Consider the following 24,823-nt stretch of genomic DNA (forward strand, 5'->3'; position numbering starts at 1 on the left):
TAGTGAAATGGTGCAAGTGGCACTTAAGAGTTCCCGGCAAGCTCGGCCGAATTGCACCTTCCCATACAAACATAGTTTCGCTCTCATTTTAAAACTACGTGTTGGATTGTAATGAAACTGCACATACAATGGCATGAGGTATATTTAGGTCTGAAATTAGTTTATATAGCTCCAGTTAATAAAACAAACGAAATAGAGCAAAAACAAGTTTTGTATGAAAAACTTAAATTCACTGTATTTTTTAACTATGGTATCTGTAGCTACATAAACTAATTACAGATATAGATATACCTTATCCTATTGTTTGATATCCTTATCTTATTTGTACTTATACAAAGTTTCAAAGCAATCTGGCTAGTCGTTTTAAAATGAGAGGGGAACTAAGTTTGTATGGAGAACCGAGCTTGTCGGAGACCCTTAAACATAGTTTGAAATAGGGAGTTGTGGAATAATTAGTTATCTGTACATAACACACATCTCGCATATTTTCTATATAATTTATATATGCGATCGATGGGGTAAATAGCGCTTGTAAATGTCTTCCCAGAATTGTAACTGGTCCTCTTCAGGATTGGCGCAAAGCTTCAAATCTTCGCCAATGTCTAAGTAGGTTTGCTTTTCCAAAGTAAATGGAGTCCACTGCACTCCTAGGCTGTCATCCGGGGTTGGGTTTCTGAAAAAAAGACGTTTTTATCAACGTACAGGTCTTACAGGAGTTTTTTTTACCAAATAAGTAATAATATTTAGAGCTATTGCATAATAAAAAATATTTAAGGTTGTTAGAACCTCTTAATTTCCTAATAACTAATTAAGAACGTACTAAAACTTACCCAAACTTAGCAAAGTTAGTCCACAATTTAGTAACGTTATCAATCATTTGGAACGTCTTCGTGCCCGGCTCTGTCCTCTTTATCCGGCCCTTGCACGGGAACAAGTAGGCCAGGTCGTCCACATGGCACGTCGTCTTCTTGTCCCCCACTACCTTCCAATACCCAAACATATTCGCCATTATATTCCGCTCCGACTTGCAAGAAAATCGGTAAAAGTATAACTTGTTCGAACTCGAGCCAGCAGTAATTTTCTGCCATTGAATAATGTCGTAAACCATCGCTGCCATGGAAAACATTCTCACCAGATCATTTATAACTTCAAAAGTCATTTTCTTGTCCTGAAAGTAAAACTGTTTGATTTGTCGTCCAACTTCAAATTGGTCGGCAAGCTTACAGTGCCAGGTTATTGGTCTAGGGACGTATTCTTCTAGAAATTGGTTGAATCTTGGCATTAATACGGTAAAGTCGTTTCTGCAGGTCATGATAGCAGTCATTATGCCTTCATCCTCCACATAGCCATTCATTACTTCGACTCCCTCATGTATCCCGCTTCTTACGCCATCATACGAATTCCCACTCCAATACCTTTCTACATTGTCAAAATTCTTCTCGCTTACAACTGCGAAATATATTTCAGAAGAATTCTTAGCTTTGATCGCCATTGTTGTTGGTATTTGTAGATTGATCAGGGAATCAACTGGTTGGACTTTGAAGAATTCATACAATACTTTGTTGTCAGACGAATGGCAACCCAACTGTTTCGCTAAAGCTAAAACCACTTCCCGAGGTTCAAATGGCATCGACCAAAAGCAAGTGCATGTTCCACTTTGCATGATCGCTCTGCGGAATAGTCCTTTAGTAATTGGCGACATTAAATGAAAAGACACACAAACGCCACCAGCGCTGTTTCCGAAAATTGTGATATTTTCCGGATCACCTCCAAAAGAGCTAATGTTTTTCTTAACCCATCTCATTGCTTGTACTTGGTCTTTCATTCCGGCGTTTCCAGGCGCGTCTTTGGAATCCAGACCAAGGAAACCTAAGACTTCAAGTCTGTAGTTTATGGTGACTAAAATAACATCATGCCTGATGAGGAATTCTGGTCCGTACATGTCATCGTTACTGCTTCCTATGGCAAAACTACCCCCATGTATATAAAACATGACTGGCAGAGGCTTTTCCGGCGTAAGATTTGGCGTGTAAATGTTGAGATACAGACAGTCCTCGCTTCCCCAGGGGGTTTTGGTTATAGGATTCATTTGGAAGCAGATTGGACCAAAATCTTTCGCGCTTCGAACGCCTGTCCATGGTTTTGGTGGTTGTGGCGCCTGCAGAAAATACAATGTTTACAGAATATTAAAAAAAATTATTGCACAAAATACAACCATGTACAAATGGCGGACTTATTCCCAAATGGCATTCTCTACCAATCAACCATAGGGCCAATCAGATATACGTAAAATTCTAAACTGTTTAAACATATGTTAAGGTATTCATAATTATGTCGATTGCCCGTAACTGATAAGTTAAGACCGGACTATTTTTCGGCGAGTTGGAAGGACGTCTCAAAAACTATATGGCTTATTTCTCACTAACGTTTACCTCCGAATATTCATTGCCAATGATAAGAAAGAAAACAAACTTTTATTATTAATTAAGTTAATGCCCTTTAATAAAATAGTTTAGGAGTAATCTACGCCACGCCAATTAGGGTCTATGGTGCTTCAGACTAATGAGAGTTCGCTGTGGTTTTAGTTTTCGAACTTATTTTTAGGGTTCCGTACCCAAAGGGTAAAAACGGGACCCTATTACTAAGACTCCGCTGTCCGTTTGTCCGTCCGTCTGTCCGTCTGTCTGTCACTAGGCTGTATCTCATGAACCGTGATAGCTAGACAGTTGAAATTTTCACAGATGATGTATTTCTGTTGCCGCTATAACAACAAATACTAAAAACAGAATATTATAAATATTTGAATGGGGCTCCCTTACAACAAATGTGATTTTTTGCTGTTTTTTTTTCGTAATGGGAAGGAACCCTTCGTGCGCGAGTCCGACTCGCACTTGGCCGGTTTTTTATTAAGCTTATCGCGAGCTGTACAGCTCACAGAGCCCTAGTAATAGGGTTAAGTCAATCTTACCTTACCTATTATGGAGGCCCAGAACGGACAGCACTGGGTAGACGACGAAACACGAAAGTCTAAACGTTATTTCTGCCTTTCTATCGTTCGAAATGTTCGAATATGCAAGTGATAGAGAGGTAGATAACGAAATTTCGATTTTCGAGTTTCGTGGCCCTTCGACGACACGGAGGTCGGGACTGGATGAGGTAAAAGATCGCCAAGAGTGGAAGAAGAGGGAAGATGCCTACATCCAAGATTGGATCACCAAAAGGACCATGATGATAGCCCTTACCTTAAATCTCAAGTCTCCTAGAGGCGGCTCAGCATACGGAATTCCCTTGAAACTGTAAAAAGTGCCGCCGTATTCATTTTTCTCATGGCTACCTTCTAACACGCCCTCACTTACACTAACTTTAACCATTTTTTACACGAAACCTCAATTTCTACGGGTTATATTGATTTCAAAATTTAAATATAACTAAGTATCGATTATCACTTATCAGTTTTTTTATTTCTTTAAACTATTGAACACATTTAAATCGGGTCTATCGCGAATTTATTTTGTTACCTTTATTTTCGACGTTTCAACGCAGCGCAGGTTACAGGTTGTGGTCGCGGATAACTGATGTCCCAGCGAAATAACAAAAAGAGATTTGTGTGATCCGACGAAAAGTCCATGAAAATAAAGGTAACAAAATAAATTCGCGATAGACCCAATATAAATATGTTTTAATATTTTATTTCTTGTTTTAAATATCGAATTAATTCCATAAAATGCGGCTAAACCAGCAACGGTCGAAGTTAAAATGATATCTACGGAAAGTTAATGTATGCATATTAAATGTTAATATTTGCATTGAATACCTTCGTCCTGATTACATTAACATACCTATATCATGAAGTATATCGGCCTTTAATAATTATTCGTATAATAAAGAGAGACTTTGGACAAACGGTCATAAACTTGACAATGAAAAGTACAATTTATTCAAGGAAACAAAAGAAGTATTAAAGGTTATATTCGGATTGAGGCTGCAACATTACTGTCATTGCAACATTGAAGATACATTCGTTGGCAACTGCAGCTGCGTTACTGTTGATTTTTTACAGTATGCCCATCTTACCACCATCTAATTTTCCCTCTGGGTTGGAAGGTCAGATGGCAGTCGCTTTCGTAAAAACTAGTGCCTACGCCAATTCTCGGGATTAGTTGCCAAGCGGACCCCAGGGTTCCATGAACCGTGGCAAAAAAGCCGGGATAACGCGAGGAAGATGCTGATGATGATGCCCATCTTACCACATTTTTGACATTCAAGATCACGACCCTAAAATCACCCAGTATAATTTGTATACAGTGTGTAAATTCAATACGGGTGAATATTTAAACGGTGGTTAGCATAGGACCTAAGAAGTGTATTAAGATACATTTTGCTTAGAAATACAATGAAAATACTTAACATACAAAATAATTCGGCCCGCAATATAAAGTAACACACAAGTTACGAGATACGAGCTTTTTAAAACTTTAAAAAAATCTCGTAATGTCATGTTATGTCTCGTAATGTTTGCAATACATTGCTGCTTGGTAAATATACCATTGGATGTCGTGAGTGTTGTGTGTAGGCAAGTTGACAACCCTAGCGTGTACAAGTTAATAATCAAGATCAAGTGCGGGTAGTTCGCGGCAAGAAGATGTTGATACAATTCCTCGCCAGTCTGCCTGTGACCACGAACGTAACGTCACGTTCGAAACGTCAGGCCATAAATAAACGTAAGTTTGTACGCGATTAAGTCCTGTGTTAGTTTTAAATTACACGAATAAATTCTATATTTGGTTTAACTTATCGCCCGTATTGGATTTACACACTGTATATACATAATATTTAGTAATGATATTCGTGTATAAGTAAACATTTGGTTTGAAATAGTTTGGTAATCAACATTCAAACACGAATGTCTCGCTTTACTAATCCGCTATTCATTTGGAGTTAAGGTTGCTACAGATTAGCTCCAAAATATTTGTTTTACGCCGTCTACATTAAATTGCTTATTTCATGCTTTGCTAGCAAATGAAATATAAGTTATTAGATGACTATTTGGTTTTGATATTGCTGATGTAATCGAAATTTTGGTATTGAAATCAAACCAAAGAGATTACATGTTCTTGATAGTCGATGAGATAATGCCTAACATTGGTAGAGATTATATAGACACATCAATTTAATATTAGACTGTTTATATAACTGTATGAGTTATACATGCATAATAATTTTAATTTTATTATCTTTTTCATTGAAATTGTTATTTGTGCCACAAGAGAGGAAAGTTGGTTTTTCTTGCGGGTGTTTATTTTGAGTACCGAGAAAGCGAAAGATTCTATAATTGAATTTAGAATCTTGAGCGTAGCGAGGGACTCAAAAATATGAGATGTAAAATAACTTTGCTCTCGTGTTGCAGACATAATTTTTCACCGCAGTAGTGAGAACATATTAAAGGTTAAAATGTATTTCGAATTACACAGAATAATACAGAATAATAAATAAAAAAGTCATAAAAGTATGAAGTGGCAGTTCATGGCCTTCACTAAATTAAAAAGTTACTTTTTTTACTCCCTGGAGTGAGGAAAGTCGCACTTTCCTCACTCCAGGGAGTGACGAAAGTAGCCTTGTTCGAGCTGCTGAGGTGAAAATAATGTTTTCACTACATAGTATAAAACAAAGTCGCTTTCCGCTGTCTGTCTGTCCCTATGCATGCTTAGATCTTTAAAACTACGCAACGGATTTTGATGCGGTTTTTTTAAATAGATAGAGTGATTCAAGAGGAAGGTTTATATGTATAATACATTCTGTAGTATATTTAGTATCAGCATTGCACCCGTGCGAAGCCGGGGCGGGTCGCTAGTGCATGTATAAATCAGGTATGACAAAAATTAATAAATACACATTCCAAATATTAAATGAATAAAATTTACGTAAACGGGGGACGCTGGTTCGTCTCCAGCTCTGGACACTGGAGGGTTTGGTCATTTTTTACTTCGTATATGATATTTATTTCGGTTTATAGTTTAATCAATCAATCAATGTTTTTATTTGTTAAACATAGGTACATAGGTGTTACAATAATTACTTAGAACAAAGATAGATATAACTCCGTAATAGATGGATACAGTCTAAGGAAAAAACGTGCCTCGAAAATCACGAAAATTTGATTCTCGATCAGAGGGCGCCACTAGTTTTGGCCTACACTCGTATAGAGGGCGTTGACGGTTTCGTTTGTTATTTATAATTTTAACGCATATCAATGTAAGAACATGGGTCAAAATCATAAAAATAATTAATGTAAATAAAAAAAATCATTTATCCATATTTAAATACATTTTATCGTATTTTTGTAAATCTTCATTTTTAGTTTTAAAGTGTGTCGACAGATGGCAGTGAATTTACTGGGGTTACAAAATTTACTATGACAGTACCGCTCTAGTATAAGTTACTCTATGCTTAGAATCACTATGTCTTACCAGCATTAGGTATACAAATTTGTTTGTGTTGGTAAGTTTAATAATAAACTGCATGCATAAACCTTACTCTAAACATTACATTAAATTAAGATATTGTCTCTTTTATATTATTGTTTCTTTTAATAGTAGTGTGTCTACTTGAAAAACACAAATAAAATATTTTCATAGAAAGTCATTTAATTTGTTCTTCGAGTACCAGAAAAGAGGTACAGAAATCTCAAAATTCGACGTCAGCTGAATCGAACACGTCCTTCCAGAAGGCCACTACGTCGGCGTCCAGTGATTGTCCTATTTGAAGGACATCGGAGATGCCGACGTAGCTCTTAGAATTGCTGTAAGGGGGAACCACAGCGCCTAATGAAGCATCGGGAGTGGGGGTACTGAAAACAAAAATAAAGTATGGATTAGTACCTATTACAATCAGACCAAATTAATTCTTCACAGCTTTAGGAGTGGCAGAGTCAAATTACTATGAAAATATAAAGTTTATAATGACCTTCTCACACTTTGTCACTTCTAACTTCTAAGTCTGTGCAGAGTTAGCTTAGTAAGACGGACACTACACCATGTTGATTTTACTAATATACCTATAGGAAAAGGAGATTAAATCATGTGACTTTAACTTTGTTATGCGCTTCTAAGGTCCACTTAAAGGTTAAACCGTTAACCCAGTGTCAAATTGTACTGGTAACCATGGTAACTCCAGGTTTAACCCCGGGTTAGTGGGATGGTGCAAGTGGGCCTGAAAGTAATATGAAAAATATATTTTCGAAACAATTCTCAAATGTCAAGCATAATCTTTAGATTTTTTTTGAAAATGATAACATAAAATTTGCAACAGCATACAAATTTTGCTTGCGTTTTCTTTGTAACTCGCTTCAGAGCCGCACAAAACAACACTAGTTTTATCTGTGACCGCAAAAACTAAATGCATGTAGAACGGAGAATCAAAAGGAAATAATTTGTTTCATTCGAGGTAGACACGCAAAGTAAAATAAACATGATCTTCATAATTACAGATACATACCCATATTTAGCAAAATTGGTGAAAACCTTGCACGCTAACTGGATCATCTGATATCCTTTGCCATTCTTGTCAATTGGCACGTTTGCAAAGTTGGCCTGAAACAGATACATCAAGTCTTCTAAATGACTAGCCCCGGAGATTCCGTACTTCGCACCTGCAGCACCAAATATGTTCCTTTCAGAAACGCAAGAGAACCTGTAGAAGTATGTCTTGCTGTTCTTAATCTTGGGTAAATGATCAAGAGTCCTGTGTATGTTATAAATAAAACAAGCCTCATTGACATATTTTATAAACTCCTTCATTATATCATTGTTTATCGGTTTCTTTCCAAAGTAGTGCTTATGTATTTTATCAGACAGCTCTAAAACGGTCTTCGGACTGCATTTGTAGAGAAGTTCCCTCGGTACCAATATTTCTGGATATGTATTGTAATCGTTCAATAAGAACTTTTCAAAAGATTCTAGTCCAATGAGACATTCTTCACTAGTATGTCCGATGAATACGTCTACTTCATTGCCGGTTCCTTTTTTCAAAATTTCTAATGGTTCTTCGATCATGAAATACTCTTGGCCAAGATTCTTCTCTACTACGGGTGTGAAGTGATACATTTTCAAAAGGTTGTTAGCTTTTTCCTCCAAACTCACAACGCAGGGGTTGGTCAGCACTAATTTATCAGCAGGAACACTTTGCAAAAACTCGAGAAGCTTTTCCGGATCGTTAGTTTGAAATCCGAGAATTTTTCCAAGCGTGAAAGCTCGCCTAGCCGGTTCAAAGGCGACAGACCAGTCACAAATTGGCACACCACTCATTGGAATAGCTCTTTTAAATAACCCTTTTGACATCGGCGATAACACATGCAGCAAAGTAGACGCTCCGCCAGCACTCTCACCAAAAACAGTCACACTAGAAGCATCACCACCAAACTTAGCAATGTTTTCCTTGACCCATTTTAAGGCTGCTACTTGGTCCTTCATACCAGCATTCCCAGGGACATCTTTCGTGTCAAGGCATAGGAATCCGAAGGCTTCCAATCTGTAGTTGATAGTGACTAGGACTACACCATGTTTGACTAAGAAGTCAGGTCCGTAGTGGGAGTCGTTTCCAGAGCCGCTTCTGTAGCCACCTCCATGGATGAAGACCATGACAGGGAAAGGTTTGTTAGGCTCGAGGTCTGGGGAGTATACGTTGAGGTAGAGGCAGTCCTCGCTGCCTGGTATGAGCTCTTGGGTGAAGATGTCTTGTTGAGGGCATACTGGGCCGTGCTCGATTGCGCTCCGTACTCCATCCCAGGGTAGCGGAGGTTGAGGCGCCTGAAGTAAAATTGACAGCAATGAGAAATCTATTATATTTGACGAAATTGCTAAATATAACGAGTGTTACGAAAGTACGATGAAACAAACAGGAAATTTCTTCGCCTTAAAAATATTTACAAATAATTCTTGCTTTATCTCCAGAGTCCAGAGTAAATATGTCCCATTTAACTACAGTAAAGCAGTTGCAGTTGGCATGCGAACGTAACCTTTAATGTTCGTTTAAGTGCGCCCTAACATTTGAATGATAGTAATGTATGCTGATATGATGATAGTCCTTTCAGTCCTTTTAGTCATCATCATCATCAGTCCTTTACCTTGAATCTCAACTTGCCGACGGGCGGTGCGGCGTAGGGCACGCCTTGAAAGCTGTAGTAATAGCCATCTTTTGTCACCACCACGCGCCTGTCACCTTGCAGCCAGCCTTGCTTCACTTGTACTTTCATCACCATTCTGAAAACAGCGTACTAATTAGACGTACAACACGCGAACGCGAAGCGAAGTGCTTGATTGCCACCGACGTGGTATAAAAAAAAGAGTAGTGATGCGGCGCGGGGTGAATCAATCCTTTGATATCTATAAAAGTGTCCTACGTGGGCGATTTAGTTGCGAATGCGAACGCCGTGGGCGCGCCGCGCAGCGCCGCTTCGCTTCGCGTTCGCGAGTTGTTCGCTTACGTAAGACGCAGCGTTATATATCTCAAAGAAGTTTTCTGTACAGCTCCGACAAGGCAAGACCGGACGTGGAGACCTTTGCTTATTAGGTGCTGTATTGAAGGACGGAATTATTGATAAAAGGTGATAAAAGCAAGCATTTATGTAATAAGATCATGGTCCCCATGGACAACTAAATTTCATGATAAAAGATGTTTATCTCGACTTGCTCTTTAAATAGCACCACTAGGTAATAATGACTGTCATTATTACGCTATCACGTAGATAAATGCTATCATCTTAACAATGTAATGTGAATGATAAGCAATAACAAGTTGGACAATAATAGTTTCAAGGACCTAAGTCAGAAGGAAGTATTTGAGTACATAACCAAAAAACACCGCGTACTTGCTGCCTGGTTTTTAACGTATTACCTCAATAACTCAGAAAGTATACTTCTGATTTAAATTTTGCTAGTCATATCCCTAAGCTATATCACTAGCTATTTTATACTAAAATTATACTCATATAGTATGCAGGGTAACGATATACAATTGAAAATAAATGAACATTGGACGTTTTTCTGTGATTTTTTTCTACCGAGCCAACTTTAATATTTTAAGGTTTTGCTTAGAGTCTGCCCTCGCAAATACGAGTATAGTTTAGTTTCCGAGTAAGTACATGTTTTCGTGGTATTGTTTGCCCTTAATTAAAGCGTGTAAAAACTGCACTAGCACAGACTTATATGCTTGTAGTAACGTATTTGCAGCCGCGGCAAAATTCAGATTTTAACAACTGTTATATGAGCGATATCACATTTTTAGCACTGATAATAAACAGAGCCCGGGCTCATCATCGCAAAACAAATACCGAAATAGAACAAGATACAATTGAGTAGTCATATGTATCTAAAGAGAATATTTTCGCAATTTGTATTTGACCTATTCGAATTGCATTTCTACATTTCTGCCATAACTTTGTCAGAGTGACGTGCCTGATACGACAACTAAAATTAATAAAACATTTTCCGTTAATTCTAAATACCTGTACATGTTTTAATTATGGTGTACTTTCAACTCAACCGTCAGAATAAAAAAAAATGTCGATGGAAATGCCTCCACAAACTTTTGGCAAATTTCGGGTTGCGGTTGTAAATATATTGAGAATATTTTCCACACCAAACACACCCCTATCCATTTCTGAGTTGCAATTGTTTTGAGATGATTAGTCCGAGCTCTGATAATAAAATTAATAAGTGATAATTTGGTGACAATTAAATTACTGTATCGTAAAGTTAAGTGTTAAATATTTCGTCTTAGCGTAGTAGCTGTTTTAATATAATTGATCAAAATATAAATTTTGGGACAAGAAAAAATTTAAAGTACTTACGGATTTTTTCACTCACTTCACTACGTAAAATGACACCGAGAATAAAATGGAGTTAACCGACTGCTGTTTAAATAAAAATGCGAATCAATTATTATTCCGTAAACACAAAAACTTGGACCATCTGTTGTTACCAAGTAATAACTTTCTTCTTAATTTATTTATAGTCTTACATCTTACTTTACTTACATAGAAGTAACTTTTTTCATAAACACATTCAACAAACGTCAGTTTACCCTATCCAATTATGAAATTTAATGTAACTTTATTTCTGGTGTTGATAATCAATCTCAAACATAAACAATTAACCACACAAACGTACCTTCTCGGCGGCCTCGATAGCGCGACTAGTTAAGTCTCTTCAATATGGTGGCAGGTTACAGACGGATTTGTTTGATGATAATAGCCACTACAGTTTATTCATAGCAAAATCATGAAGAAGGGCATAAAAAATTAAGTTTATGCTGAATTTTTACACTTTACAGAAATGCGCGCTAATCACAAAGACGACGGTCAAGGTCATATCAAAACCAGTTCAAAACCATATCACATTCTTAAATTAAAATCGATATCAAGGTGCCACAAGGTTCAGGTCTATTTATGGTGCTTCCATTATTTTGGCAGTTATATAACATCGTGTGACAAGGATATCATGGCAGTATTGATAATGTCATATTCATGAATCGTGATAGCTAGACAGTTGAAATTTTCACAGATGATGTATTTCTGTTGCCGCTATAACAAAACAACAACAACAACGCAGAACAACGGACGGAGTGGCGCAAAGGCGTTTTGGAGGGTCGCAAGTATTGTGATGAGTCCTGGTTCGCCGCACTCGCTGACAAGAGGCAAAAACGACGTCAGGACGTTTCAGTACCGTTTTCCGCAAGCTTCTCTTGTCAGGCCTGCGGTAGGCCATGTCGGTCTCGCATCGGTCTTTTTAGCCATCAAAAACGGTGTCTCTCCGGTGTTACACCATAAATCGTCTGCAACAGACGATAAGGCCAATGATGATGATGATGATGTATAACAAAAAATACTAAAAATAGAATAAAATAAATATTTAAGAGGTGCTCCCGTACAACAAACATGATTTTTATCCCGTTTTTTGCGTAGCGGTACGGAACCCTTCGTGCGCGAGTCCGACTCGCACTTGGCCGGTTTTATTTGGATTAATATCGTGCGCTTAAGTTACATTCACTCATTCATTCATTCAATACTGTTTTTGCGATTAGTACCTACTCTGTGTAGCTAGCTGTATGTGAAATCATTCACCTCAACTCTCCTGGCGATTCCTATATGGGCTATACGCCTGTCATACTGGTGCAAAAATTATTCCAAAGCGTGACGAGCGTTCGCATTTGCGTTATGGCCGTTCCATCGGTTTGCCCCTGTCACTGTCACATTTCGCAAGAAAGAACGGGAAAGATAATGCACGCCAAGTGTCAATTTTGATCGAGTTTTGTCGATTTTTATTTATTTTAAAAACATTACCTTACAATATCGAAATTCGAAAGCTATTAAATTACTATTTAAGTTAAGATTGTTTTTTCTTCTTTTTTTGTTTAGAGTAGAGTTAGAGGTTACTTTGGGAATTAATTGTATCGAGCGAAGTGTCATAATTCGTGTATCGGAAGCTAGGTTATTAAAGATAATATAGTCAAGAACTAAATATATTTTTTCCACGTCTACTAATATCAACGCCTCTTAGACAAACATGATCATGTAAGGAGATTTTTCGCCTTCTGGCTCAGGGAACCGCCTTATGTTTATTTTTGTATGGGATTTTGACCAGCGCGCCAAGCGGGACGTTTTGGAAACTCAAAATCCCATACAAAATGACACGCGCGTACGTCACATCACGCTATCGAATTAAATTAACACCTGAGGTACTACTGTTTGATAATTTTTTCACGTTTCACGTTTGTTTCGATTTTTGATCACGTTTTTTTTTTAAACCGGGCATTGTTAAGCTATTTTACTGGATCTGGAATGCCGCAGGCATTTGAAAGAAAATAAAGAAAAAAACCGGCCAAGTGCGAGTCGGACTCGCGCACCGAGGGTTCCGTACTTTTTAGTATTTGTTGTTATAGCGGCAACAGAAATACATCATCTGTGAAAATTTCAACTGTCCAACTATCACGGTTCATGAGATACAGCTTGGTGACAGACAGACAGACGGATAGACGGACAGATGAACAGCGGAGTCTTAGTAATAGGGTTCCGTTTTTACCCTTTGGGTACGGAACCCTAAAAAGCATTTATTAGCACAACGTTATTACATTACTAAAACTAAAAATAATTACATACATTTTTATTCTAGAAAGTTTCTGGACTATTATTTTTTATACAATTTTTGTGTTTGACGATCCTTTTTTGAATTCTTATTAAGTTTGACATATCTATAATAATTCAATGTTTTTATGAATAATAATAACTGCATCAATAAATTGCTCTGATATTTAGATTAAGGTAATATTTAAAACTTGACAATTTAAAAGTGCTTGTTGCTATTCCTATTTGAATAAAGAATATATTGACTATTAACTATGGGGTTGCGCTAAATGGTCCTTACTCAGCTTGGTGTCACGGTATGAGCCACATGGCACACTCCGCGACGCTGATTTTCAGTAAGGCCATGGATTAACTAGGGGCACTCAGTAAATGGGTTATACCTAAGTGGACACAATATAAAAAGAATAAGGGAAAGTTTAAATACAAATAACAATCAAATTACTTAATTAATTAAATTTCATGCATGTGTAGGTATTTGTCATAGCTACATAATAGGAAACGCAAAGATCCAAGTTTCATAGTGTGGCAAATGAAAACGCAATTCCCGTGAATCCAATTTTTCCTGGGAATCCGACAAAGCTGGGACAAGGAAAACACGAGGATATTTTGCATAGATCCCCGTAATCAAATCGGGAACCTGGGTCACTGATATTTTGCAAATATACCTTAGATATCTAATATCTATAAGGAAGCTAGCAAAATGTCCGAAATAGGTATCTGTACTTCTGTACTGTACGAGTATAGTCTTTCGAATTGTAGCTGGCCCCGAACGGCTAATCCTTTGTCTATTGTTAAGTAAAACCGCACGTGCCACTACCTGCAAAAAAGGGTCGTGTAATTATAATTGGCAACTGAGCGCGGGCTAGTCCAACACTCAAAAAATCAGTGTAAGTATGCTCTCTGATTGCTCGCCTTTGTTACGCATCTCGATGACACATTTTAGATTGGTTCTGTAGCGTTCGACTCGCCGGCACTCAATAACCGTAGAGGGACCACACAAGTAATCGCAAATTATTTTTCCATTTGTTTATTTTGAATTTCCATAGGAGTTGTAATTCAATAACCAGTTAAAGTGACCGAACCATTTTTTATGCAGGTAGTAGCACGTGCGGTTTTACTTAACAATAGACAAAGGATAAGCCGTTCGGGGCCAGCTACAAATCAAACGACCTTAAAGGTTGGATATCTTTAACGATCTCTTTAGTTTGTCACATAATATAGATTCCGGTCTAAGTTAACTTGGCAAGCGACTTATTGTTTTCTTTTAATCGCCTGATGGTAAGTGATTGCCGTCGCCCATGGACACCTGCAACTCCAGAGGGGTTGTACATAAGTGCGTTAAAATGGAAGTACGCGCTTTCATTAGGGTTCCGTACCGTACCCAAAGGGTAAAAACGGGAACCTATTACTAAGACTCCACTGTCCGTCTGTCTGTCTGTCCGTCTGTCTGTCACCAGGGTGTATCTCGTGAACCGTGATAGCTGAGCCGTGGCGTGGCAGTTGAAATTTTCACAGATGATGTATCTGTTGCCGCTATAGCAACAAATACTAAAAACAATAAAATAAACTCCCATACAACAAACGTGATTTTTTTGCGTAATGGTACGAAAGTTACGAAACCCTTCGTGCGCGACTCCGACTCGCGCTTGGTCGGTTTTTGAAGGTTTGAAGGTAGTATCAGTACGGAAATACCACACGTGACAGTTCATTCTACAGTGTGCGACGAGGGAAGTTTCTTAAGAAACGCCCAGTTGAGGACTGCCAACCATCTGTGGTGGAGATAGAAATTATGTCGCCTAGAGATAGTGAAAGGAGGGTTAGGAGGGGCAGGGATTAATCTCAACAATTCCCACGCTCTGTAAGATACAGATATCTGAATTAGGTACCTACTTAGTTTGCCCTTTGTAAGCCACGCTCGAATTATGAGCGGGAAATGATGGCATTCGTCGGAATCGTCGGCATTCGCTCGATCTTTACAGTATTTACATCTTCGTGCCAAAACAGTAGAAATCATGTTAGACATCCTTAAGAGACGTTTACCATACCTAATACACGCGACTCACGTCTTCAGTGACAAATGCTGTTTTTACCCGACTCATCGGCATAACTGATTCCAGGAGGTATTTCATAAATTCCACCCAACGACGCTTTGTGCGGGTATTTGAATCATTTTTTCCATTAACATTTCGATATCTTCCCGACCATTTCTTTATTTAAGTTTAACTCTAATATACATGTTTTTAGAGATCATTTTCGTTCTGTAAAAACTTGTCTCTTACGACGTTTTAGTTATGTTCGTAAAGGATAAGGCTTAGGTTGTATACGGTTTCTGATACGGAGTAAATACATGTAATCGTATTTGCTATTTGCTTTCAATGTTACTTACAAATGTTCTAGGGTATAAATTGGGTGAATGCGGGTTTGTTATAATATGTTATGATAAAAAATTTTAGGAAACGTTGTGGAACAGTATGGAGAAGATTAGCTCAAGATAGAGACACATGGAGAACACTGGGGGAGGCCTACGCCAAAGAGGCGACTTCCATAATTAATGAAGAATAATTGTTTTAAGTATTTAAAATTAATGTTTAAGTATGTACTAGTAATTATTAAACTTATACTAATATTAATATAATATATTTCATACCTAGTTGTAATAGTGAAAATGGCTTTAAATTTAAAAGACTGTGATAAAAATAGATAATGAAATTGAAATAGAATGTTAAAATAAATCTTTATATTTTATAAATAATACCTAGTACCAGTCACTTTTCTATGTTATACAATTCTATATTCTAAATACAATACAAAAATGTGCAACTAGAATCTTTATGCATGCAGAGGAAATACAAAAAAAAAATGTACTTAATTATGGTGGAATAAAGGCTATTTTTATTTTATTTTATTTTATTTTTATACATGTTTTTAGAGATCATTTTCGTTCTGTAAAAACTTGTCTCTTACGACGTTTTAGTTATGTTCGTAAAGGATAAGGCTTAGGTTGTATACGGTTTCTGATACGGAGTAAATACATGTAATCGTATTTGCTTTCAATGTTACTTACAAATGTTCTAGGGTATAAATTGGGTGAATGCGGGTTTGTTATGATATGTTATGATAAAAATTTTGTTCGGAACGAAGTAAAAACATGTACAGTGTACATTTTTGAAAGATTCACAGCCCAGTTATACGGGAGCTAAAATGTATCAGTGCTAAGTGCTAGTGATCACTTAAATATCGACTAACGTGTTATCGATATCGATACCAAAGTTTAGTATTTCCTTCATGACAAAAAATGTGTCACCTTGAAGTAAATATTATTGAGAGCGTTACTTCTTTCATTGCCTACTTGCAAAAATTGCAAAGCTCTACTACCTACATATGTACTTATATATTGAATAGCTCTACTACCTACATATGTATATAAATTGCAAAGCTCTACTCTACTACCTACATATATGTATGTAAATTCGACATTATTGGGTAGAGTCATTCCGACAATTAATAAATTATATCGAATAATAAATCAGTTCATTTTATTTTAAGCATGATTATAATATTTTAGTATTATTTATAAGCGATATTATACGTACGATGCGCGAGAGGGATTGGGCTGTAGTTCTCGCGCTAGCCCAATGCGGGTTCGAGACTTCACTTATACCTTTGAATTTCTTCACGGATGTATGCACACAGGTTTCCTCACGATGTTTTCAATTTCAATTCAATTCAATTCAATTTATTTATTTAAGACAGCACTGGCCCATAATGATTAGTAACAATTAAGATTAAAAACTAAGTGTTAGTGGAACAAAAAACAGAAAGCGACAAAACAAAAACAGACAGCAATAAATAAGCAATAAAGCTGGCCCGCACTCTGCAGAGCAACGAGGCAATTCTCTTGCGTATTATGGCATAGTAGTCATCCGTGTGAGCTTGCGCAAACATGCCCGATGCGCTGCAGAAATGGGACAGCCCCAACAACATCCTGAAACCATTATTATATTGGACGCGCAAGGAACTGATGGTCTTCTGCGTATAACTAGTCCAGAGGCTGCACGTGTAGAACACCTGACAATAGGCTTTAAATAACGTTACTTTTACCTGTTGGCTACATCGTGCAAACCTCCTTATTAGCATGTTGCATCGGACTGCCAGTGCCCTGCGCTCCCTTTCTAATTTTCTATATCTAAAATATCAAATGATATTCCGTACATAAGTTCCGAAAAACTCATTGGTACGAGTCAGGATTTGAACCCGCGACCTCCGGATTGAAAGTCGGACGTCAGATTCAGCCGGCTACCGCTACCGCTCTCGCGCATAAGAGGAGGCCTGTGCCATATGTATAGGCTGAAATATTTATACGTACGACGAGATACGTCATAATTTTATCGACATCGACTTGTAGAGTAAGTTTTACTTGCCCTCGCACTATACACACACACGTTAGCCTTAAAATAGTAAATTTAATTTCATGTGATCTATTTATTTATATTTGTAATTGTAACGGTTGTTAAACGTCTAACTGGTGTATATAGATAAAGGTGCATCCACACCGTAGTTAACTTTTGTGGAGCAACACTGTGCAACACGGTAACTTACCTAGTCAATTACTGTTGCACAGTGTTAAATAAATAAATAGGTAATAAATATTAGGGGACATATCTTACACTGATTAACCTAGCCCCAAACGAAGCAAAGCTTGCACTATGGGTGCTAGGCGACGATATACATACTTATATAGATAAAATGATAAATACATACTTATATACATATAAAATACCCATGACTCAGGAACAAATATTTGTGTTCATCACACTAATAAATGCCCTTACCGGGGTTCGAACCCAGGACCATCGGCTTCACAGGCAGCGTCACTACCCACTAGGCCAGACCGGTCGTCAATGAGGTTGCTCCACAGTTGCTCCAGCGTGTTGCTCCACAGTTGCTCCTTGCTCCACAAAAGTTAACTGCGGTGTGGATGCAACTTATCAGTTCCCCGGCCGTATCTAAATTGCAAACTATTTGTCCCTACATAAAACATTAGGTGTAATAAATGACTACGACATTCGATCCTTTCGGAGCTACCCTAATAAAATAGTCTTAACACTTAACTAATGAATGGAACGGTTTTCCTGGCTCTTTTAGTTTAATTGTTCAGTGAGTTCGTTTCAAAACAATTTGCTGTAGTTTATATTACGAATTTGTCTTTAAATTCACAGTTTACTATATTATAAATGCGAAAGTAACTGTGTGTCTGTCTCGTTACCACTTCAACCTTAAACCGCAGAACCGATTGAGATGATTGAGTTTTTACCAATTTATGTTAAAAATACACTACCTCAATATTTTGTAGTAATTGCACTACTATATAATTTAAGTTAAGTACATATGTAACTAGAGACTGATGACCCCACAGTCACACTCTTTATTGAGTTTTGCGGGGCTAAGATTATAGTAAGAATACTCTGTATTTTAAATAAGACACTCTAAAATAAGAGAAAAAACAGGAGCAACAGATGCCTTGAGTTATGCAAAGAAACTTAAGTGGAAGTGGGCAGGCGCAGGCCATTACAGCAAGACTAACAGACAAAAGATTGACAACGAAAGTCACTAAATGGAGAGGCCCACTTGGGAAAAGAGGCCAAGGCAGACCACTTACACGTTGGGAAGATGACATAAAAGGAACAGCCGGCACAGACTGGATGTCATTAGCACAGGACAGGGACAGATAGGCAGCACTGGAGGGAGGCCTTTACCCACTAGGGATTCATGCAATTAAAACACTAATTTTAAGTTTGTTTTATTTTTCAAATTTATATGTAACCGTTTTTACATCGAATAAAGGGCTTTTTTATTTTTATATTATTTTTGTTACTCTGTATTTTATTAAATAAATAAATAATAATGATCATCATCATCATTTCACGCAGACAAAATCGCGGGCAGAAGCTAGTAATGTTATAAATAGTAACATACCTGATACTTCCATAAACAAACCGTAAAACAGTTTATTTATAGTAAATATGAAAAATATACCACTATGAAATTAAATCAAAGGTCTGTAATCTGTTGACCTCCACACACTTTAGCATCATAAAACAAACTTAACTTACAAAATTATCATCATAAATTCGTATAGATTAGCTTAAAATCCATACTAATCCATACTAATATTATAAATGCGAAAGTCTGTCTGTCTGTCTGTGTGTTCCCTCTTCACGTTTAAACCGCTGAATCGATTTAGATGAAATTTGGCATAGAGATAGGTTGAGTCCCTGAGAAGGACATAGGATAGTTTTTATCCCGAAAATCATCCCTTAAGAAAGTAAAAAGCGGGGTGGAATTGAGATAATTAATGAAGTGCCTGCTAATTTGTGTGCATAATATGCTCAAGTTGAATGATTGCTATGAGAATTTCTCCAGGCGCTATACTTACTTTAGCTGCTGTTACTAAGTCCGCGCAGACGAAGTCGGGGCAAAAGCTAGTAATTTATAATGTAATTTCATATTATGAAATAAATAAATCTAAATTTATCTAATCGCTTTTGGTAAAAAGGGCGTAAACCACACCGGTTATCAAATAAAACATCATCGGTCGGCTGTGATTATAAAAACGCACAACGACCAGTCCTGGCCTCGAGGTCGCTCAAGGAGGTGTATTTGTACCGTAATATTGCTTTCATACAATTGCACAACAATTCGTAGTCAGTGAAATACAAGTTTTTGAGTAGTTTTCGTTTTTTTAGCTTTAGAAAAATGGTTAACAATTTTGATGTGTATTTTTATTGAAAAATGCTTTAATAGTAACTATTATTTATAAAATCATATGCTATATAGTTGTTACATAAGTATTTGCTGTTATTTTTCAAAAGCGATTTTAAATAAAAGGACACATAAAGATCGCTTACCGTCTCCCTAATGCTAAAAAACGAAGTATATAGGTATTAGGTATATACCTATCTAGTACAGTCGAGGTCACAAACATCTTTACTTACACGATCCAAAAATATATTTACACGCTTCTAAGACACTGACATGAGGTTGTGTAAATATATTTATGGATAGTTGCATGGCTTTTAAAGATGATTGTGAACTGGGCTGTACCGGCTTGACTATTTGTATATAAGTGATTTTGTTGACTATTAAGTTTCAGTTTGAATCAATTAAGAATCATAAAAGTGTGAAACAAATCTTATCTTTAAGTTTTTATTGAATATGACGAAAGTACTGGTACAGCAGGGTTGGTTGGAGGGCGAAAGGAAGGAATTAGTGAACAAAGATGGTCATTTTTATAGCTTTAAAGGTGTGCCTTACGCCGCGCCTCCGATAGGCAAGCTGAGGTTCAAGGTGAGTCAAGTTTGATGTAATATTTACCTGTTTAGAGTCGGTCTAAGCTAACTTAGCACCGACTTGAATATATCAGTGAGGTTGTGTCATTATAAACGGCATAGTTTCATAGAAAATTGACATTAATTACTATTTTCAGTTGTTATTGCAAGTGACATGCAGAGTTAGCTTGGCCCAATGCTAAACTAGCTTCACTCAAATCCAATAAATTTGAACACAAACTTTAATACCCGCTGTATCCATTTGAATATCCTTGAAACCTACATCTGTAATTAAAGTCTATCAAAAGGCTTTACAAAATCGGGCAGTTCAGAAATATTCCTAATTAAACGAAAATGAAAAGAGCTCCTTGTGGAACTCTCGGAGTAACTAAACCTTTTGAATGTTTTGCTCGTCTATTTCTGTAATTATTTTCCTTGAACTTTCACACTCTAGAATTTGTATAAGTTATGTTATACTCGTATCTTATCATCATAAAAAAATATGACTATGACATATTAATGACTATGATTATCTAATCATCATGATATTATAATTTCGTATTAATACAGATAAGGCGAGGCGAGGTCACTGTTTATGTCAATTAATACTAGGTGTAATTTTTTATATGACACAAGATAACTATATGTAGGTAAACGATTGTACTCATTGCCATGATCACCTTTTACTATAACAGTAACTCTGACATCACAAAATCGAATTTAACTTTAGTATGGGACGCCTGATCTTTTTTGCTATTTCAGTGTTGCTCTTGTAACAAAAGTTGCTTACAGTAATGGGTATAGTCGCGTATTATTATATCTTGTCTTGTCATCACCTAAAACATACGTACGTTTACGTTTGTAATAATTGAACCATAATTTACTTTCTGTTCATAGTGTTCGTTTGTCTATCTTGATCTGTTTATTGTTTCATTCTCAATTGCTCAAAGGTTGACTGGAAGAGATCCCTTATAGGCATAAGTCCGCCTTTGTACATTGTATATATTTATGTTCTTTTATTGTGTTTGTAATCTGTCTTATGTACAATAAAGTGTTTACATACATACATACATACATATCACATAAAGAATTACATCCAGTATACCTCACTACCTGTGTTTATGACTGTTAGCTTAAATTTAAATAAAACGAAATGTTTTTTAGGCACCCCAACTGCCAATACCATGGCATGGCGTGCGGAAGGCCAAACAACACGGGCCGGTATGTCCGCAGTACGACGTCTTTGTCAACAAATTCATCGAAGGCAACGAGGATTGCCTGTACCTTAACGTGTACACTCCAGAGCTTCAACCCTATAAACCGCTGCCTGTCATGGTGTACATCCATGGTGGCATCTTTAAATGCGGCTCAGGAAATGATGATTTCTATGGACCAGACTTCTTAGTCCAGCAAGGAGTTATACTAGTTACAGTCAACTATAGACTAGAGGTCTTAGGCTTCCTATGCCTGGACACTGAAGATGTTCCAGGTAACGCAGGAATGAAAGATCAAGTAGCAGCGCTTAGATGGGTAAAGAGTAACATAGATAGATTTGGTGGGGATCCTAACAATGTGACACTTTTTGGCCAAAGCGCCGGCGGGGCTGCCACAGCCTACCATGTGCTGTCTCCGATGTCAAAAGGATTGTTCAAAAGAGCTATAGCAATGAGTGGAGTACCTAATTGCGATTGGTGTGAAAATTTTGAACCGAAAGAGCGTGCGTTCAAACTTGGTAAGCAATTGGGATTAGATACAGACGACCCAGATAAACTTCTTGAATATTTTCAGAGTCTCCCTGCAGAAAAATTGGCAGACACTGGTCCTTGCTTGTTAGCTTTTGAGGACGCATTGCACATGGAGGCTGGAAAAACAAATTATTTTGTTCCCGTAGCAGAAAAAGATTTCGGTCAAGAATTCTTTTTAAACGAAGACCCGTTCGAAGCACTCAAAGCAGGACGAGTAAATGAGGTAGACTTAATGATTGGCCATACCAGTGAAGAAGCTCTTTTTATAGCTGGTATAGCTCAACCAGATTACCTGGCTCGACTCGAAAACTGGCCAGAACTATTGGTTCCCAAAAAGGTTTCATACAATGTTCCACAGAGGAAAATTTTGGAGTTGGGTAAGCGAATCAAAGAGCACTATTTCGGAAAGCAAGCTATCAAAGAAGATGCTGTTAAAGAGTTCGTTAATTTCTTCTCGCAAACTGGATTCACGTACCATATTCAAAGATTCGTACAACGCATACCAAAACTGGGGAACACTAAGAGGTATTTCTACCTATTTGATATGCAGTCGGACAGGAACTTTTTTGCCCGGCAGGCAGTGACGGATTTCGGCCTTACCGGCGTCTCGCATTTAGATGACTGCCTCTACCTGTTCCAAGCCAATGCGTTGCCTTTGAAAGTGGACACGCAATCGAAAGCATACAGTTTGATACAGAAGATGTGTCTGCTTTTTACTAACTTCGCCAAATACGGGTAAGAATTATTTTTTTACCAAGCAGATACGTCTGCGAGCGATACTATTATTTTTAATTAATGGAAAAATGGGAAAACCAGTCCAACCTTAACCAACTGAGCTACCGTAGCTTACCAAGCTTGCGAATTTCTACAATTCTTCCTTTCGTTTACACGCCTTAGGGAGGCGTATAGCGACATCTACCGTAAGAATTTTTGCTCTTAACGGCAACGGAGTCTCAAGTTATTCGCCAGTAACGATGTGCTAACCCATACTAAACCATTTTTTTTAGTCAAGAAAATACGTTTGCAAGCGATGCTAAAAATGATTTTCCATTTTTTCTTTAATTAAAAAAAATATAATTAAAATTATTTGTGGCTAAGGGAAATGTTGAATAAAAAAAACCGGCCAAGTGCGAGTCGGAATCGCCCACCGAGGGTTCCGTACTTTTTAGTGTTTGTTGTTATAGCGGCAACAGAAATACATCATCTGTGAAAATTTCAACTGTCTATTACACTTCATGAAATACAGCCTGGTGGCAGAAAGACGGACAGACGGACAGCGAAGTCTTAGTAATAGGGTCCCGTTTTTATCCTTTAGGTACGGAACCCTAAAATGACACCCTCTTACTTAGGTAAGTGTCGATATTACTATTTTCCAGCGACCCAACCCCAGACGCATCGCTCGGCACCCGCTGGCCCGAGTTCGATGCGCGAGAGCAGAGTTACTTGCGCATTGCTGACCGACTTCTAGTTGGTGATCATCTCGACGCGGAAATGGTGGAGTTCTGGAGACGCTTGTATGAAGATGCCGGCATAGAGTTTTAGCATCGAAAAAATCATACTATACTATTGAGGTCAAAGACTTTTTAAGTTAAGGTTACCTATGTATCTTTCCTGTGGACAACATAAAATGAACTAAAGGTAAAGATGAAAAAGTAGGCATATTACAATGCGGATTGACCTCCTGAAGACCTGATCGTCCTTAGCGACGAAGCCATCAAGTGACTGATTGGACTCAATTTTGTATTTATAACTGTTTGTTTTCTGTTTATCATTGCTATCCGATTAAATAAATAAACAAATGCGCTTATGAACAATTAAGCTACATCTGAGGACCTACCTCGAACCAAGTTGGACGCGCCTCTCTTGTCGCACTTGTAAATTCGTACGTAAGTGTGACAGGGAGGCAACAAGTCGAACGTGGTTCGCGGTAAGCCCTCTGCTAGCTGAGTTGTGTTTCTTTAAAAAAATAAAAAAATGTTTCCCTTATGTAAAATGCTAACTTAAGGTTTTAAGGCACTTTCCCTCCAGGGCCCATAATTTTTTTTCAACCTGTATATCACATATACCTACAAACCATATAGGTCATAAAATCGAACCTAGTATAAGTTTAAAATGTGTTATACTTTTTTGAAAAAAAAAAAAAAAATTAAAAAAAAACAAACCAATGAATCGTAACAGGCCCTTGTGCAAGCCAAAACCTCAGAATGATATTGTTATTTAGTTATCGTGCGTCTCGCCCGCGCCAATACAGTTATGTACAAGTACGAGCGCAATGCACGATAACTAAATAACATTCAAATACCATCCTGATGTCAGTGTTAGTTAAAATTGGCGTGTTACTCGTAGTTTTGCTGTAGAACTGCGGGTAGTTCCAAGCTGTTTGAAGGGTTTAATCCCGATTATTTACCGAATTGTACCTTTCTATTGTGGTTTGCCTGTTCCTGATCCGTACAGGTAAGTAGGTCAAATACGCTTTTGATACAAGTGTTCAAAAGAAATAGAAATGTAGGTACCTCGCGTCGAAGCGCGCTTATGCTCCGAGTTATATCCGGTATAGTATAACTAGACTTATATTGACCGGGATATAGACCGTGATTACCTTTTGTATTATT

General features: G+C 37.4%; 3 protein-coding genes across 3 annotated transcripts; 1 reads left to right on the plus strand and 2 right to left on the minus strand.

Moving 5' to 3' along the window:
• Window positions 1-449: 449 nt before the first annotated feature.
• On the minus strand, window positions 450-3,458 carry LOC134744591 (juvenile hormone esterase-like). The gene is made up of 3 exons (XM_063678450.1): window positions 3,243-3,458; window positions 831-2,158; window positions 450-673 (listed from the first exon to the last, which is right to left on the minus strand). The coding sequence occupies exons 1-3, from the start codon at window positions 3,369-3,371 to the stop codon at window positions 499-501; spliced, it is 1,632 nt and encodes a 543-aa protein (XP_063534520.1). The 5' UTR covers window positions 3,372-3,458; the 3' UTR covers window positions 450-498.
• A 3,188-nt stretch (window positions 3,459-6,646) lies between these two features.
• LOC134744597 (juvenile hormone esterase-like) lies at window positions 6,647-9,253 on the minus strand. The gene is made up of 3 exons (XM_063678457.1): window positions 9,122-9,253; window positions 7,495-8,804; window positions 6,647-6,847 (listed from the first exon to the last, which is right to left on the minus strand). The coding sequence occupies exons 1-3, from the start codon at window positions 9,248-9,250 to the stop codon at window positions 6,685-6,687; spliced, it is 1,602 nt and encodes a 533-aa protein (XP_063534527.1). The 5' UTR covers window positions 9,251-9,253; the 3' UTR covers window positions 6,647-6,684.
• An 11,093-nt stretch (window positions 9,254-20,346) lies between these two features.
• Window positions 20,347-23,753, plus strand: LOC134744596 (juvenile hormone esterase-like). The gene is made up of 3 exons (XM_063678456.1): window positions 20,347-20,485; window positions 21,631-22,946; window positions 23,588-23,753. The coding sequence occupies exons 1-3, from the start codon at window positions 20,354-20,356 to the stop codon at window positions 23,751-23,753; spliced, it is 1,614 nt and encodes a 537-aa protein (XP_063534526.1). The 5' UTR covers window positions 20,347-20,353.
• The last annotated feature ends 1,070 nt before the right edge of the window (window positions 23,754-24,823 follow it).

Source organism: Cydia strobilella, chromosome 10, assembly GCF_947568885.1.
Source record: "Cydia strobilella chromosome 10, ilCydStro3.1, whole genome shotgun sequence".
NCBI lineage: Eukaryota > Metazoa > Arthropoda > Insecta > Lepidoptera > Tortricidae > Cydia > Cydia strobilella.